We start from the raw sequence: 16,550 nt of genomic DNA, 5'->3' as shown, positions 1-16,550 counted from the left end.
AAGAGGGAGTCAAGATATAGCTGACAAAGTAGACAATACAGCCACCTATAGAAAAGTTATTTGAGGACTTAGAAAAGACAGAAGTATAACGGATAACTACTGGAACAAAAACGCAAACATTACTTAACATCAAAAGCAATTTTCAAAGGTTTTTTTGGGGGGGGGGGGCGTGGGGGGAGGTTAGCACTTCCTTACTTCCGGGAACTACTAGGTGAATCCAAGATGCGCTGTGTTCACCTCTGTTATTTTCTGCCCCAGTTGTAGAACCAGGCATTTCTTCAAGGATCCCCGGTTCCTAGTCGAATGGGAGCTAAACAACCACTGGGAAAGGTGGTTACTTTCGTGCTCCCGGCGGGGTAGGAATCTCAAAACACTCTCTCCGAGCGGGATCACTGGGAAAATGAAGGTGGGACAGCGGCAAAAGGACTGGAGAGCGCCCGCGGGTCTCGAACCACTCTCAAGAGAGAGTAATTTGACACGATGAAGTCGAAGGAACCGCTGAGCTACGGCCAGCCCAAAGGGAATGTCTGTATTTTGTCCTCTTGACTGCCGAGAAAGAGTTGCGTCACAAACTAATCGGAGTATATGTGATCGGGCTAACTTGGCGACCTTAGAAAATCCATCTGCTCCCCCACCCCTAGTCCAGATACTTGGAGAGTGCGCACCTGTGGACACACAGCAGTAAGGACCAAGTCTCCCCTCTCCTATCTCCTAGTGAGCTCTTCCGCAGTTGCTTTCGAGCCCTTTCACATCTATTACTCGGCAATCACCTAGTCTCTGACGTCTCCTCCAGCCTCTTGCTCCCCCGACAACACCCGCCCGCCCCCCTCCACACAGGGCCGATAAGTGAACTTAACAATTTTCAGAGTGCCCTGAGTCAGGAGATTTGAATCTTTACAAGCTGCAAATTCGGGCCTTATCTTGGAAATTTGCAGCTAACCAGGTAAACCCTAGGGTGCCTATCCCAGGTGTTACACAGTTCCCAGGTGTTATGTAGTATTATTTGTTACTATTTCAGAAAATTATTAGAAACTGCAAATGAATACCCTATTCCTTTTGTGTACACTGTAAACAGCCAATTCCTACTTTTCTTCAGTTAACCATGTTTACGATTTCAGTGTGCATCCCTCCAGTTCTATACACACTATAAATATACACACAGTAGTCTTGACTGGTGGGAGTGAGGGGTGCAGGTAGGCTTATTGGGGATTAGTTTGTTGGGTATTGTTTTGTGTTTGTTAACGTGTATTGGAGAGCTTTTAGTATATACATCTAATTCATACATACATACTGTAATGGCTGAATTCTGCTTGAGTATAAATGTACTAGATTTACTTTGTTTCACAGTTATAAACATAGCTGCACTAAATATCCTTGTATGTGTATGTATACATAAGCAAGTCTGTTTTTAGGACATATTTATACAAGTAGAATTGCTGGATTAAAGACTCTTTGTATTTAAATTTTTGGAGGTTATGGGAGAGATTTGAGAGGCCCTGGGGGTGCCTGAAGCCAAAGAATCATCAGAAGCCATACAGATCTTTTGTTCCCTAAATACTTTAATTGGCAATTCCACCAGAATGTACATTCCATGATAGCTGGGGCCTTGATACCTTGTCCCAGAATATACTACCAGGACCTAGAACAAGTTCAGCATCTCGGAACTCACTGAATGCATGAATTCACGTAGGCCAGTCACAGGCAAACTCTTCAATCAGAATGCAAAATTTCCTTGGATTTTTAGGAAGACCACAAACATCAAGAAAGTTTCTCTTCTGAGAAATTCTTCTAGGATTGCTCTAGGTTCCTAAATTTTCATCCCATCTCCTGCCTCCACCACTTTTAATTCACCAGCTTGAAACCCTCTAAACACCCATGAGCTAGACAGATCCCTTGGAAACTCAAACCACTTGCCAGTCCCAAGGGAACATAGAGAAAATGGACTTCAGAATTGCTTTTCAGTAGAGGTAACCTGAAGTCAGATTCCACCAGTACCAAAACGGGAGGGAAATCACTTGAAGTCAAGCTGAATTAGCTGCCTGAAGAATACTGAAGCACTGAAGGAACTCAGCACATTGACAAATTCTCCAGTCTGTCCTGAAAGGGGGAACAAAAGGACCCAGGGGACAAAGGCAGATTCTTACCAGAGGACCTGTAGAACAGAGAATCCTGCCAAGGAAAGCACCAACTAATATGTCTGCAACAAATACTGTAGGAGAAATTTTGAACTGGTAAAGACACTCTCAGTGTTTCCCGTGGCAAGATTCAGCATCAGAAATACAATTAGGTAAAAGATATGTCTGACAGTAAGGAAATTCTGCACAAAAGTCCAAACGGAAGAGTATATAGTACTCTGGGGGGTCCACAAGTGGTTCAGATGCTACATAAAGGTGTCAGAAGAGCTAGTTGAGACAGAAAATGTCAACAATCCATATGCTAGCAGCCTTGTTAACCAAAATAGAGCCCACTTTTCAAGATACAGAACCAACTAACATTGTTATAGAATTCACTTGCTTAAAACTTGTGTAATTACCATTCGTGTTTTTTTACTTTAAGGAACTGATTTCCACCCCCACCCCCACCCCCCTACATCCCTGGGACCTGGCATAGTACCTGATCCAGGGAATACCAAAGTTGTTTTCACTTTAGTTAACCAGTCTGTGCCATCTAATGCTCAAGTTAGACCAAACTAGGCAAGGCAGCTTCTCAATGGTTCTCAGTGGGGCTAGGGGAAGGAATTCTGCCCAGCCATCCCAACCTCCCAGGGACAGAGACATCTTTAACTGTCACAACTTGGAGAAGGTGCTATTGGCAACTAGTGAGTAGATGCTAAAGATACTCTAAATATCCTACAATGCACAAGGGTGCCCCCATAACAAAGACTTATCCAGGCCAAAATGTCAACAGTGCAAAACTGAGAACCCTGTGCCTAGCCTAACTGCAGATAGTTAAGAAAACACTAAGTTTTCAACCCTGAGCTCTGCTGTTCCAAACCCAGCAGATCAAAGGAGGCTAAAAAATAGGAGAAGTTTTTTTAGACTCCTCCAGGCACAGATTCCATCAGAGGGAAGTATAACTCACGTCGAAGGACATCTAGAAAAAAAGTGACAGGGCTCAAATACAGGGAGAAGAAAAAGTGTGGGGAAGAAAAAAAAACAATACACAGGGAAGAATATGGAATGTTCCCACCAAATGTGAAATAGGCCCAGTCAATGCCATTTATTATACATGTTGAACAGCCTCTGAGACCCAAGGGCTCCCATATGAGGTTTTTTCCTTTTTCTTTTTTGCATCAAACAGGTTCTTCCAAGAGCCTGCTTACAAGGAAGACAAAAACAGAGTAATCCTCAATAAAATGAAACAAATAGGAAAAGCTGAACAGATCTTACATATGAAGAACAAAAGTTAAAAAACTCACCAGACAAAAACCACACCACTCATCCCATTTAATTTCCTGTTACATGCTCTGAAGAAGCTGAGAACACCAGGCCCCAAGGCAGCAATGCTCTTGAGGCTCTAGCTCAGGTTCCCTCTATGTGACAGATTCATGCACACGCACCCGCACATACCACAGATCCAGGCAGAAGTACACATGCATGCACAGGTGGCCAGAGAACCACAAGGGAGATGGACAGAGGTTGGCGGGGGGGGGGGGGCAGTCAAGGATATACTGTCAACTGGAAACTGGGGACCCAGAGAACCCTTCTGCTGTAGGCTGAGTCAAAATTAAAACAAAGGCAGAACACAGGATAAATGTAGGATGCTCAGATAAGAGTTGGACAGATGAAGAGGGAAAGATGCAAGGGGAGTTTCGGGAAAGCGGCCTCAGAAGAGGGGTTTTTCTTTATTGGGAAATCAGATGGTCAGAGGTCCTGTGTCTCCAGTGATATACTGAGGCTGAAGGAATATGTCATAGCATGTTCCTTTGTATTCTGTGCTCTCTCCCAAGGCAGAGGAAAACCAGAAACACCCACCCTCTAGCCCTCCCCATTGCCACTCTTACCAACTTTCCCCAGTACCTCCCCCAAAATGACATCCACACACACACACAGTTAGGCCCAGCAAAAAGCCAAGCATAGAAAGCCTCAGTAACTCTTCTTGGTGGAACCAAAGCCAGAGAAGCCCATCACAGCTGCCATTTCATCATCCTCCTCAAATGTCAAGTCCTCCTCAGCCCTCCTTTTCTTCTCCTTCTGCTTCTCTTTCTTGTAGGCTTTGGCCTTTTCCTCCTAGAGGGGAAATCACTCAGAATCAGTTCAGACTCCTGAGCAAACCTTGCTGAAAGAGATAGGTGAGTGTCTTTTCCATCTTTAGAAGAAAAACATAGACAAGTAAAATTTCAAGAGCAGAGGAAAAGCCACAGTAAAGATTGTAAGGGACAGCAAAGAGAAGTCTCAGCCTGTGGAAAGCATTTCTCAATCCTACATCCCAGTTCATCTCTAGCTCACAACAAGGTGATGGGAAAAAAGCCACAGGGCATACAGTATATGCCAGGAGATGGTCTAAATGCTTCATGTATATTACATACTAAGATCTCTATGAGGAAACAGAGGTACAGAGAGGTTATATAGCTTGTCCAAGATTCACAGCCAGTAAATGGAGGAAACAGAATTCTGACCCAGTCAGCCTGGTTCCACAGGCCTAATGGGGACTAGATGCACTTAAGTTAATAACTTAGTAGTAAAAAGAAAAAGTATGGCCCAGAAAGTTTAGAAAAAAAGGACGGGTTTAGAGCCATTTCCTTCAAATTATGAGAGTCCCAAACAAGGGCAATAAATGTTTCCCTTAATGTATAAGAGTTCAGGAGACAAAATTCTCCTCTGGGAGTGGGAGTGGAATGAGGAAAAGAGCCTCCCCATGATGCATAACATAAAATTTAAAGCTGAAGAAGGGACAGAAGGATAGTAGAGCCCACCTCTTCTCTGAGTTCCTTCATCCTTTCCTCAAAATCATAATCCTTCTGCTTCTCTTCCATCTTCTTCTTGTTGACTTCAAAACGTTTCTTCACCTGATCCAAGGTGGAACGTTCCACACGCATAGACATGCCCAGGTTTCGCTGATCTGGGTAGGGTCAATAGAAAAAAAGGTAAGGTTCTTAAAACTTCCTATCCCTCAAAAAGTCTTTTCCTGACATTAAAAACAAAACCAAAAACTCATAAAACATGCAGTAAAAAATATTAGGACTAAAAAAAAACTTCTTGGCAGCAGCCCCCAATAACAAGATAAAGCAGCTTTCAACTACTCTTACTGAGCAAATGCACACCAATAGGAACAGTTAGGCCCAGGAGAAAACCATGGTTTGGACTTGTTGAGAGCCTAGAACAGATTCTCACCTCATGGACTCCAGGAACATTAAATAATAAAGTAAAGAATGGCCTGTGCTGAAGGAACTAGAGAATGCCCCAGACATAAAAAAGCTCAATAGAAACTACCCTCTCCCTTACCCCATCACAAAAATTCAATCTCAGCCTCAATCACAAACTACCTCCGAGCCTTACGTTTCTTTCCATTAATATGATCCAGGAAGTTAATAGAGTCTTTCACCACACAGTCACAGACATTGCAGTAGTATCTAGAAAACAGAAAGAAACAGCACTAGTTTCAAATCTGGTTATAAAGATTTTATTGTTTTCAGCCAAGAAACTCATAATGTTTAGGTAAAAATTCTTTTTAGAGGAGACACTTCTCATTTCCACAAAGCCTTTGCTCTTAGAAGAGTGTGGCTTGCAACCTTCAAGATGGCCCCCGCAATGATACCACCTATATTTCTACCCTATATAGGCCGTTCCCAATTTGTACCAGGGTTACTCCGTGTGATCAATAGACTATATCAAAAGTGATGTTATGTCACTTCCAAGACTAGGTTTTCTAAAAAAACATGCATTCTGCTTAGTCTGTTCATGTAGATCACCTGCCCTGGGGAACCACTAGCTTTGTTGTGAGTAGCACTATGGAGTGGCCCATAGAGCATAGAACTGAGGCCTCCAAATCACAGTCAAGTGACAAGAGTTTGGACAAAGATCCTCCAGCCCTACTTACACCTCGGATGAATGGAGATCCAGCAGACACCCTGATGGCAGCTTTGTGAGAGACCCTGAGCTAGAACCACCTAGATAAGCCTTTCCCGTATTACTTACCCATGTGAGATATTGTGAGCTATTCTTTGTTTTATGCTGCTAAATACTGGGTTAATATAACCAGTAATATTTGTGTAATAAATAACACAAATAGCAATAGATAACTAACACAAAGAGGAAAGGTAACAGTGAGTTTACTCAGAGAAGCAGCTCAGAGAAGTGTCACTTGTTGTTATCTGTGTTATGCTCCTGCTGGAAAACGCACATAGACAGAGTAGTAGTGTTAGGCAAAAAGATGAAGAGTTCTTGTGAGACCTTTCTTCCTAAAGGTAAGGGTCTAGGAGGAAGGTGCACAACCAGGAAAACCATAACAACTACAACTTCTGTAGCCAGTCTTGAACCTCAACTCCCTTTATTCACCACCGACAGTTTCTGGGCTCTATTCTAGCTGCACCTAATTTCTCCCCTAGAAATCTCCTCAGTAGTCCTTTCCTTCATTTCTTCCTTTAGCAGGAGAACAAATAACCCCTTTTAAGATATTAAGAAGTAGTTACAGTGCTAATATGAAGAAGCCTACAGAGTAACCCCCTCTTACAGACATGTTAACTAGAGACCCTAGAGGAAAATGGATGGAATTACAGGAAACAAGGTTGTTATTCTGGGGGCAGGTATCCTGCATAACACTTCCTGGCTGTTTAACACTTCCTGGCTGCAAAGAAAGAAGAAAAGCCACTCACCCTCCCATCTCAGACTGTGGGGTGGTCTTGGTAATGACAATTGTCTTCCCGAGTTTGGATTCCAGGTCCACCTTGTAGTCCCTATGCCGGAGAAGCTCTCGCTTAACTGGCTGCACTGGTTTTCCTGAAATATAATGGGGAAGGAAGTCCCTTCATTATTAGAGTTCCTTAACCAGAAAGGAAAAGAAATGCATAAAGTCCAAATTCAGAGGTCTACATTCATTTCTTTTTTGAAACATGAAGCAAAGGACACAACAGTCACTTGTAGCAGCAGCTAAGAAGCTCAACACAAAAAATGACAAGCAATTCTTAACTCTCTACATCTTTTCTCCACTTTAAAGCCAACGAATCTAAAAGCAATTTTTTTATTCATTAATTAACTGAACTGAAGGCAAGAGTTCTGAATTTTCCCAAAAAGCAAACTTTGACAAGAACAGCAAGACCACTCTCAAAAGGGAGACCAAGGGGACACTGCCTCTGTCCCCCTTCTGATGTCTATGTCAGAAGCTTTCTCTGTCCCATTTTATACTTTAATAAAACTCTGCTACCAAAAAAAAAAAAAGGGAGACCAATATTTAGGAAATAATCTGTTGCAGGCCAAGTACTATTATACAAGTAACATAAAAACTAAAAGATTTAGAGTATGTAATCTGGTGTGGAAGAAAGCAGAAGAATGTACTGTTTGAAAACAGACGAGAAAGTAAGATATTTCTTTCTACATAGTGGAATCTCTAGAAGAGGAGCACCAACTCCCTGACACTGTCTATCGCACAGAGAACAGTGCTAGACGCTAGGTTAAATACCATGTTTCCTGCTGGGAGAAAAAGAGGCTCTTCAATAGTAGTAACACACAGCAGCGAAATACTCCTCCTCCTGTCACTACTAAGGATTCCACTCTCTTCTCTGTACCTGAGGAAAGTACTAAATGAGCCAAGCAAAGGCAGAGCAAGAAAGCCGAGAATCACAGAGCTGGAAAGCACCTCAAAAGCACTTCAGTCCATCTCCTCGCTTTCACCTTATACCTGAAGAAACCGAGAACCAGGGAGGCAATACTCTGCCAGATATTACAGAAGTATGGAGGACAGCGCATTTCAACTCCCCACCCACTCTACAACCACTGCATCGCCTCTACAATACAGTTAGCACTTGATGGTGCAAGTACCCACCATCCTTCTTTTCTCTCTCTTCCGTGAGCCTCTTCTCGGCGAGCTTCTCATATTCATCTTTGTCCCACTTTCGGCGAAAGTCCAAGTTTTTTGTCTGGGGGAAGAAAAATGCGCTTAAGACTCGCCGCTCATCGTGTCCAACTCCTGGAAAAACTGAAGAAACCGCGTCCACGCTGCCAAGGCGGCCCGGGACTTGAAGAGAGCGAAGCCTCTCCGGACACCACTAGGAAGCTAAGGTTACCTCAGGACCCCAATCCGAGCCCTCCCCTCCTCAGACCCTGCACGAAAGCCTCACTGGAGAGCTCTTGAACTGGAGCCATTATGTTGCGAAGAGGTGTCGGAAAGCCAATTGGGTGAGGAATATTCAGCGCCGAGAAACCACCCCCTAACCCCGACTCCAAGCCTCCTCACACAACACCTACCCCACTGCCTGACGCCATCTTCACTGCGAAGTGAATGGGAAGCCGGAAAATGCCGTAAAAAGCGGCCTTGAGCCGTAAAGCAAGCTTGCCTCCAATCAGCTTAAACGCTCGTGTTCTAAACGCGCTAAGAACTGGAGGGCTTCGAAAATAGGCTTGTCAGCCCCGCCTCCGCGCCGAGGAAGTAGCGCATGCGCAAGGAAAGTATGAAGCAACACGGAAGTAAGGGCGCCTGCAAACGTTTTTGCCCTGGCTTTCAAAACAGGCAGATTCAACTCGTCTTAACAAGAGGAAAATAAGATTCAGATCAGTGCTCTCTCATCTAGTCTAATAAACTTGCGTGCATTCCAGGAGTTTCCAAACCTTTAAGGCTGAAGCGCTGTTATAGGGTCTCAAATGCTTCACGTTAGTGCTTCACCGCAAGCACTAAAGATACAGCCTTAGAGCACTGAACTGTTTGTAAAGGTTGCAGCCTTCCCAACGCACATATACAAAGCGCTTTTTGCAGTTTGTCTCTTTATCTTGAAGCAATGCTAGCACCCTTTGAAAAGTGAAAGTTAAAGTGAAGTCGCTCAGTCATGTCCGACTCTTTGTGACCCCATGAACTGGGGCCTACCAGGCTCCTCCATCCATGGGATTTCCCAGGCAAGAGTGCTGGAGTGGGTTGCTATTTCCTTCTCCAGGGGATCTTCCCGACCCAGGGATCGACCCTTTGATTCACTCATTTTTCCTCCAGCTGAGAACATTAGGGTCATTTAATCCATAGGGCACAGTTTATACAACATGATCGCACTTGGGAAGGTGGGTACCAGCAACACTCCCGTGAAGAACTCTAGCAGATGTCTCACTATACACTGATTCAGTGGTGTGATTCTATCTCTAAATTGGGGGGAGGGGGAACTGTGGCCGCTCCCTTCACTCAATACAGAAGCATCACCCCAGGGAGATTACTCCTAGCTCACAGAATCCTCCAGTGTACACTCAAGCATTTTCTTTGGCCTATGCAAACCAACCCCTTGATAACAAATTACTCAAACTACTCCATTTAAATTTTATTTAATATATTATACAACCACTTCAAGAACAGCCACCTCCATGGCAGGACATGGAAATCAGAGAAGTGATTCCGGCACAGGTAATGGGCTCCAAAATCATATGTCCATTTTGTCAGGTCACCTATTAAGTTCAATGTTCAAGATTATTAACAAACAGGCTCACCCTGTTATTATTAACAGTGAATGGGCTAAAGAGATGCCACATCAATATGGGCAGTGCAATGCCCTTAGGATAGCACCTCTGTTTTAAACAGAACAGAAGGCAGTCATTTCCCCTCCTTGCTGTCTCCCCAAAACTCCCTGGACAGCCCATGACTAGGTTTTGGACAAACTTTCCAGAAGCCATAGTAGAAGGCTAAATATATGACTTTTGATCTCAATGGTTCAGAATCCTCTCAACCTGAGGTGACTTTCCCAGAGACTTGCTGACAGCAACCATCTCAGCACATTGTTGGTAGCGTTCAATGGCATTTCAAACCTGCCATCTGCCTTGGCAGTTAGAGCATATCTCTTTCACATACCAGCCATCATGTGTGCCCATGCAGCATAGCTGCTCACACTAGCCTAGGAGTCCTCAGGGCATTCTATAGTTCTGTACACAGAAAAGATAAGGATCCAGAAACACTTGTCACCCATTCTGGCCAGCAGGTGTGAAGTCCTTTAGGAAGTCAGTCCTAGGTGAAACCTTTTCTACAAAGAGCAGCAGATGGCATTCAGGTAATGATCAAGACTCAGACAGTCGTTGCTGAATTTCAGCCACTAGATTTTCCCGTTTAATGGCCACCTGAAACATAAGAGAACCCTCATGTGACAAACTAGAGAGTGATACTAGTTTCTTAGCCTCTAATTTTCTGGATTCATTTACCTCTGCAACTGCTCCCACTACTTGGGCAACCAGTAGGGAGGAGTATGTGCTTCAACCTGACCTGGAGAATGTATCCCCTCAAGACTAAAGTGATTCAAACACCTAATCTATGTCTGTTTTGTTGATTAATCTTGAAATACCCATGGAGATTTCACTTGTCCTTTTGCCCATCCATCCAATCATCAGCTATAATGGTTGCCCAGGATGGAGCCTCATTCACCTCTATCACTATTAACCCTGGAGATACTTCCACAGCTAAAATATACATATTTCTCAAAGAATCTAAGAAAGGTATGAACACTTGGTCACTCCTATTTCTGGCTGGCCTGACTCACCTCCTCCCTGCTGGCCACTGAACGGAGCTTGATTATCCCTTCTTTCAGTTCTTGCTCACCAATAATGACCACCAGTGGAATGCCCATGTTCTCACAGTAGTGCAGTTGGGGTAGTAGTTTAGGGTTGTTCTTATACATCAGCTCTGCCTGAAAAGGGTGAATTAAGAATAGGGGATTTAGAAGTTAAGCATACCACTGAAATCCCAGGAGCAAACGTATCTAAAAAATAAGTACCTAGCCTACTTGTACTTAAGAAGATACTCCAGTGAAGACTAGAAAGGTCTTGAGTTCCACCCTAGGTATAAGCTAGAAGTGGGCCTGGTGCATGAATTCTACATATACCTAGATGGTGTGGATTTTAGCTCCTTTATACCTTGATCCCAGCATCCCAAAGCTCTGCAATTAGCTTCAACCGTTCTTGAAGAAAGTTCTTCTGTGGTGTGGCCACAAACACTTGGGTCTCTGTGGTCCGTATCTTCTCACCAAAAATCTAGTGAAAGAGAGAGAGAAAGTAAACTAATAATAACTTCTTTTGCACTAATATTTCAAAAAAACAAAAACAATCATCAAAAAACAGTCCAACTGCACCTCCAGAAACATGAGTTTTTAATGCGTGCAGCCCCACTCTAACCCTACCAAGGACCTACCTTCATCCTCTGCTCCACAATGGAGAAGATTCGCTCTACCCCAATGCTGAGCCCCACACATGGCACCCTGTGGCCTCTGGGGTCAAACATGCCCACCAGCCCATCATAGCGACCACCAGCAGCCACACTGCCCACATTCAGTGGCTCCTCCTCAGCATGCACTGGGGTCTGTAGCAGCACTGCTTCATAGATCACTCCTGTATAGTAGTCCAGGCCTCGAGCCAAGCTCAGGTCAAAGGAGACCTGTGGAGACAAAGTTATAGTCAGTGTCACACAAGACTCAGGACCCTGAGAACCCTAGACACAGCAGGAGGTCAACTCCCTATTCAGCTAACCTTCTCAGCAACTCCAAATAAAGTCAGGTATTCAAACAGCAGCTTCAGGTCTCCCAAGCCCTCCAGGGCCTGCTTGTTCTGGGATAGTCTGGGATCCTGGAACATTTGCTCCACCAAGGATATCCCACCTGGGGAGACATGTGGGGAGAAATAAGGTCTGTGTTATACACCCAGATGTGTTTCATTCAAATTTAACCCTAATGTGCTTCAACTAGTCCTCCTCATTTTCTTTAAAAAAAAAAAAAGATCCTGATCATATCCAACCAGATTTCCCTCTTCTACCTCCATCTTTGATATCTGAAGACATAACTGGTTACAGTAAGTAAAAAGGTTATTAAATTCAAACCAGGCTCTGGAACTTAGCACATTTATGGAAAAAAGCTGTTTCAGAGGTAGAAGTTATACACAGATCATCCTTAATCTGGTTCTATCACCTACCTCTAAAATAAAAACACTGGTTCTTACCATGACATTGGACATAATCCCCAATTCGATCAGCCACTTCAGGAGCCAGGCCTTTCTTTACCACCATCTCATGTCTGACATCTTTCCAAGACATCTGCACAAACATCCAAACATTAGGCTAGCCCCAAGATCCCTCCTTCTCTAAATGGAAAAGGATATCTTGTTTCATTCATTAGGTATGTCATGAGTAGCTAACACTATATTCAGCACAGTTAGAGGCAGTTTAGGAAATCTAGCCATAATCTCAACTGCACAGCAAAATTCAGGTCTTGTTTCAGAATGTCTCCTTACATTCCTCCCAGAAATAACTCACTTCTGGCCACTATCTCCTCTAAGGGTATAGGTTTGAAGGCAGGGTCTACTGAAGCGTGTCTTTTTCATTACCTTGTCTAGTTTGTCTACTGAGGAGCAGATGGCATGGAACTTGCTTTCAGGAACACCACAGACAGCAAATATTCCATCCAAAATCCGCCGGTCATTGATCTGTGAACTCAATGGAAGCAACCCAAATGCCTTGTCAATGACCTCTCCATCAAAACAATGGCAGTCCCAGCTCTCCTGACTCATAAAAGGGACAGAAGTTTCACAGAATGATTATATAGATATAGATATGAAATGCAACACTTGTACAAAGAAAATCCTAGAGCTATAGGCTCAATGGCTGGTGTCACCTATGTCTTGAGACAGTTTTGAGACAGCATTGAGCCAAATCCAGACTTCGCCCCTCAGTCCTCAGCTCTGGCTTCACCTTAATGAGAAAATCCCCCAGCTGCAATCCGCTAAGGATTTCACACATGATCTTCAAACATTCTGCATCAGGGATCATAGGGTCAAACTGACCAGCAATGTCAAAATCCTGCAGCAAAGAAAAAGATGGGGAAAAAATTACTGAGCAGCCAGTTCCCTGGTCGTGGCCCCCAGAACTCTCAAACTCCATCAGGTTTCTTACACACTGGTAGAACTCCCGGTAGCGGCCTTGGACTATGGTTGGGCTCTCCCGCCGCCACACTTTTCCAACATGATAGCGTTTCATCTTCTTCACTTTATTCATTGCCAGATAACGAGCAAAAGGGACCTCACATAAATAGGTTAAGGAAGAAGGATACTGCATCCAAAGTTTAGGCCCAGTGGAAAGACATTAGGGAGGACTGGAGCTCTATCAGTCAAATCTCATCCACTAGAATTAGAACAAGGACCTTCTTTGTCTCCTTTCTCTATACCCATGGCTTAGCAATCAATGTATGTTAAATAGTGTCAACGAAGGAATCCCAGCTAGCAAGACTGCAAGTTCTGTAAAAAGCAGTGGAAACAGAGATAGAAACGACTCAAGAACTTCAAGTCTGGCCATTCCCTCCCACTCAGATCAATTCTTAACTGTCTTAGAAGAGTCAAGCTTCAGAACCTGGATTTGTCTAAAATTTCTAAGTCAATTTTTCTTCAAATGCTCAAGGACCACCTACATCCTAATTCCCAAGTACCTGTTTAAAATGCAGATTGCTAACTCCCACTCCAGCTACAGAAATAAGAACATCAGGGGCTAGAGGTCAAGAATTTGTATTTCGGCAAGCTTCCCCCAGGGATGCTGACATACTATTTGTGGGGGGGTGGGGGGGGGCACGCTGCATGGCGTGGGGGAATCTCAGTTCCCCAACCAGGGATCGATCGTGCACCCTCTGCATGAGTCTTACCACTGAACCACCAGGGAAGGTCACCTAACACACTATAGACTTAAATGACAATGCACTAAGACAGACTGTGCTGGCAGAACTGCCTTCTGGAAGAAACCAGAAGTAAAGACTGCCGCCAACAAGACTATAGGGTCCCAGAGCCACTCTTTTCCGGTTAGTCAGAGATGCCCTCTGGGTTTGGAGAGAGGGAAGTCCTCCAGAACTCAGGATACAGTAAGGTCATAGCGCAATGACAGCAGCTCTCCGCCCTGATCCTGCAGGTCATAGATGAGCCCAGAGTCCTCTCCATACTTCTCAGTGAGCATCTCCTACAGAGGCCAAACACAAGTGCCATGTTAAAAGGAAAAGTCCAGAACATAGGCTAGAAGCCCCTTGGGAAATAAGGCATGTGATGAAATGGGGTTCCTGCACTTTTTTCTCCTCTTACCTTTAGTTCAAATGCCGGGGTATCCAACCCCTTCGCTCCATGACGTTTAAAGCAGCTAACAACCACATCAAGAATTTTCTCCCTCACCACCATCTGCTGGGGACTAAGATCTCTGGTACCCTAGAAATCAAAAGGAGCCAGAGTGAAAACAAAACCAAGTCCATTTAAGACAAAGAGTTAACCTATATCTACAATCTAAGGTCTGGAGTTGAAATCACTTTGGGTTCAGATGACTATGAGCCCCACCCAGTACCTCCAGAATAGTAAAGACTTTTTTAAAATTAGTTAAAAAAATAAATAAATAAATAAATAAAATTAGTTAAAAAAAACGTTAAAAGTAGGGAATTCCCTGGGGGTCCAGTGGTTAGGACTCTGTGTTTAGGATATGAGTTCAATCCCTGGTCAGGGAACTAAGATCCTGCACTGTAAGACACGGAGTATGGCCAAAACAAATGAAAACATTAAAAGTGGTTGGGAAGGGAAGCAGAGGGCAGAATTCCAAAGCACTCTAATGGACAGGGTGAGATACAGGGTATTACCTTTGGGGTCTTGATAATAAAATTTGACTTCTCTTGATGAGGTTTCAGTTGGGATGTAAACAGTGCCTCTGCAACCTGGCAGAAAAAATGTGAGATACAGATCCTCTCATTCTGGCCAGAGGAACTTCCTTGGTAATCCAGCAGCTAAGGCTCCACACTCCCAATGCAAGGGGGGCTGGGTTTGATCCCTGGTCCCCTGGATCCCACATACTGCAACTGGGAGTTCCCATGCCACAACTAAAAGATCTTGCATGCTGCAACTAAGACCTAGCACAGCCACATACTGGCAAGGATTGTGGTATCTCTGGCCCTGTGCACCACCAACCTGCAAATATTTTTGGCCCTGAGCAATAGGAGCTCTGAACACTATGCTACCTATCCTAATCTCAGCGCACTTCCAAAAACCCAGCTGTATATGCAATACATATAAGATCAGGTGTTTACCATACAAGCTTCCTCACCAAATTCGGAGTTTTCAAATATATGGAAAAGTTTAATCACCCAAAAACAATGAAGGCACAAAGAAACCCAAGACTACCACCACCGACCATCTAGGAGTAGGGACTAATATGATCTCTGGTTCTGTTTCCACACAAAGAGCAAAAAATAAAAATTGTTAATAAGATAGCAATGGTCATTAGGCTTAGAAATAGGGAAAAAATTAACTTGAAGACAGAAGAGAACCAGCCCAAGTACAGCGCATTCTCTTTCCTCCAAGAACAGAGAACAATGCCTATGGAACAAACAGGAATGGATTAAAAAAAAAAAAAAAGATTAGTAGGATACTGTGACTGCAAATAACAAAACATATGCACCCTGTTGGTCATGATAACACAAAGCATCTACGAGGAAGTCAACAGTGTCTTTCCCAAGGTAAAACAGAATCTGTGATTTTACTACCAGCAGACTGTACACCCTTCCAGAAATATACAGGGTGTAGTTCATACTTCGGCGGATTCAGTTCTCCAAGCCCACAGCCCCTCCTAAGGATCCATAATCTCTGAAATCTACAAACTGGGATGAGGGGGATTCATTTTGAGGTAAATTCTAACGTGAACTCACTCTACTTATGGTCGTTAGTGGGAATGTTCACATTCTTTGCTTAAATTTTTTTTTAATGTGTTTGACCCCAAAAGGTTCAGATAAGGATAGTGGACCTGTACTAAAATGCTCCCTTACTATGTAGCCATACGTAAGTCATTTAACCTTGCAGCCTCCGCTTCCTCAACTATAAAATGGAAATATAACCCCAACCTCTCAAGATTGCTTTGATGATTAAATTATAAAGCATCCTAAAAGGCCTTAGCTCTGTGTCGGTACATCTAGGGCACTAGATGTAATACGGCGGGAGTACAGGCTGAGAGTCCATGCTTTCAGACCTGGAGATCCTGCCCCGACAGACCAGAGCTATCTCAGTCTGGCTCACCTGACTGTGAGAACGGACTGCCCTGATGCACACAGCACCGGGAGGCCGCCGGAGCTGACCAAGCAACACAGTCCAGGCTCTCCAATGTAGGAGTCCGAGCTGGGGCATCTTGCGGCAGGAAGCAGGATTTCCGGAACAAGAGGCAAAGGACCTAAGAATGAGGCAGACAGGACCCCAGGAAAGGTTACAGGACGCTGTGGAGGCGAAGCCGAGCACCAGAGATGAGATGAGTGCTTCTACACCTCTCACACCTAACACAGCCGCTCCACTGCTCTCCGGCTCCCGCCCGGCCTCCACACATCCGATAGGAGCCGGAAGTGACTTTTTTATTGGGCGGTGGCTCTCTAGGCGTATGGGCCAACTACTCGA

At 44.1% G+C, this 16,550-nt stretch overlaps 2 protein-coding genes across 4 annotated transcripts; both read right to left on the bottom strand.

Moving 5' to 3' along the window:
- Positions 1-3,195: 3,195 nt before the first annotated feature.
- On the bottom strand, positions 3,196-8,555 carry ZMAT2 (zinc finger matrin-type 2). The gene is made up of 6 exons (XM_061151503.1): positions 8,403-8,555; positions 7,981-8,074; positions 6,815-6,938; positions 5,499-5,572; positions 4,916-5,061; positions 3,196-4,229 (listed from the first exon to the last, which is right to left on the bottom strand). The coding sequence occupies exons 1-6, from the start codon at positions 8,418-8,420 to the stop codon at positions 4,086-4,088; spliced, it is 600 nt and encodes a 199-aa protein (XP_061007486.1). The 5' UTR covers positions 8,421-8,555; the 3' UTR covers positions 3,196-4,085.
- Positions 8,556-9,439: 884 nt separating this feature from the next.
- LOC133062477 (histidine--tRNA ligase, mitochondrial) lies at positions 9,440-16,483 on the bottom strand. 3 transcript variants are annotated; one of them, XM_061151499.1, is made up of 14 exons: positions 16,433-16,483; positions 16,182-16,332; positions 14,756-14,830; positions 14,217-14,336; positions 14,002-14,097; positions 13,051-13,176; positions 12,850-12,957; positions 12,486-12,659; positions 12,102-12,195; positions 11,637-11,764; positions 11,302-11,544; positions 11,028-11,144; positions 10,655-10,801; positions 9,440-10,238 (listed from the first exon to the last, which is right to left on the bottom strand). In XM_061151499.1, the coding sequence occupies exons 1-14, from the start codon at positions 16,480-16,482 to the stop codon at positions 10,179-10,181; spliced, it is 1,689 nt and encodes a 562-aa protein (XP_061007482.1). In that variant the 5' UTR covers position 16,483; the 3' UTR covers positions 9,440-10,178. The 3 variants fall into 3 exon arrangements, with proteins under 3 accessions (XP_061007482.1, XP_061007485.1, XP_061007484.1); XM_061151502.1 differs by having other exon boundaries at positions 10,714-10,801; XM_061151501.1 differs by having other exon boundaries at positions 12,486-12,584.
- Between the last annotated feature and the right edge of the window lie 67 nt (positions 16,484-16,550).

Source organism: Dama dama, chromosome 9, assembly GCF_033118175.1.
Source record: "Dama dama isolate Ldn47 chromosome 9, ASM3311817v1, whole genome shotgun sequence".
NCBI lineage: Eukaryota > Metazoa > Chordata > Mammalia > Artiodactyla > Cervidae > Dama > Dama dama.
This window is presented reverse-complemented; position numbering and strand designations above follow the sequence as displayed.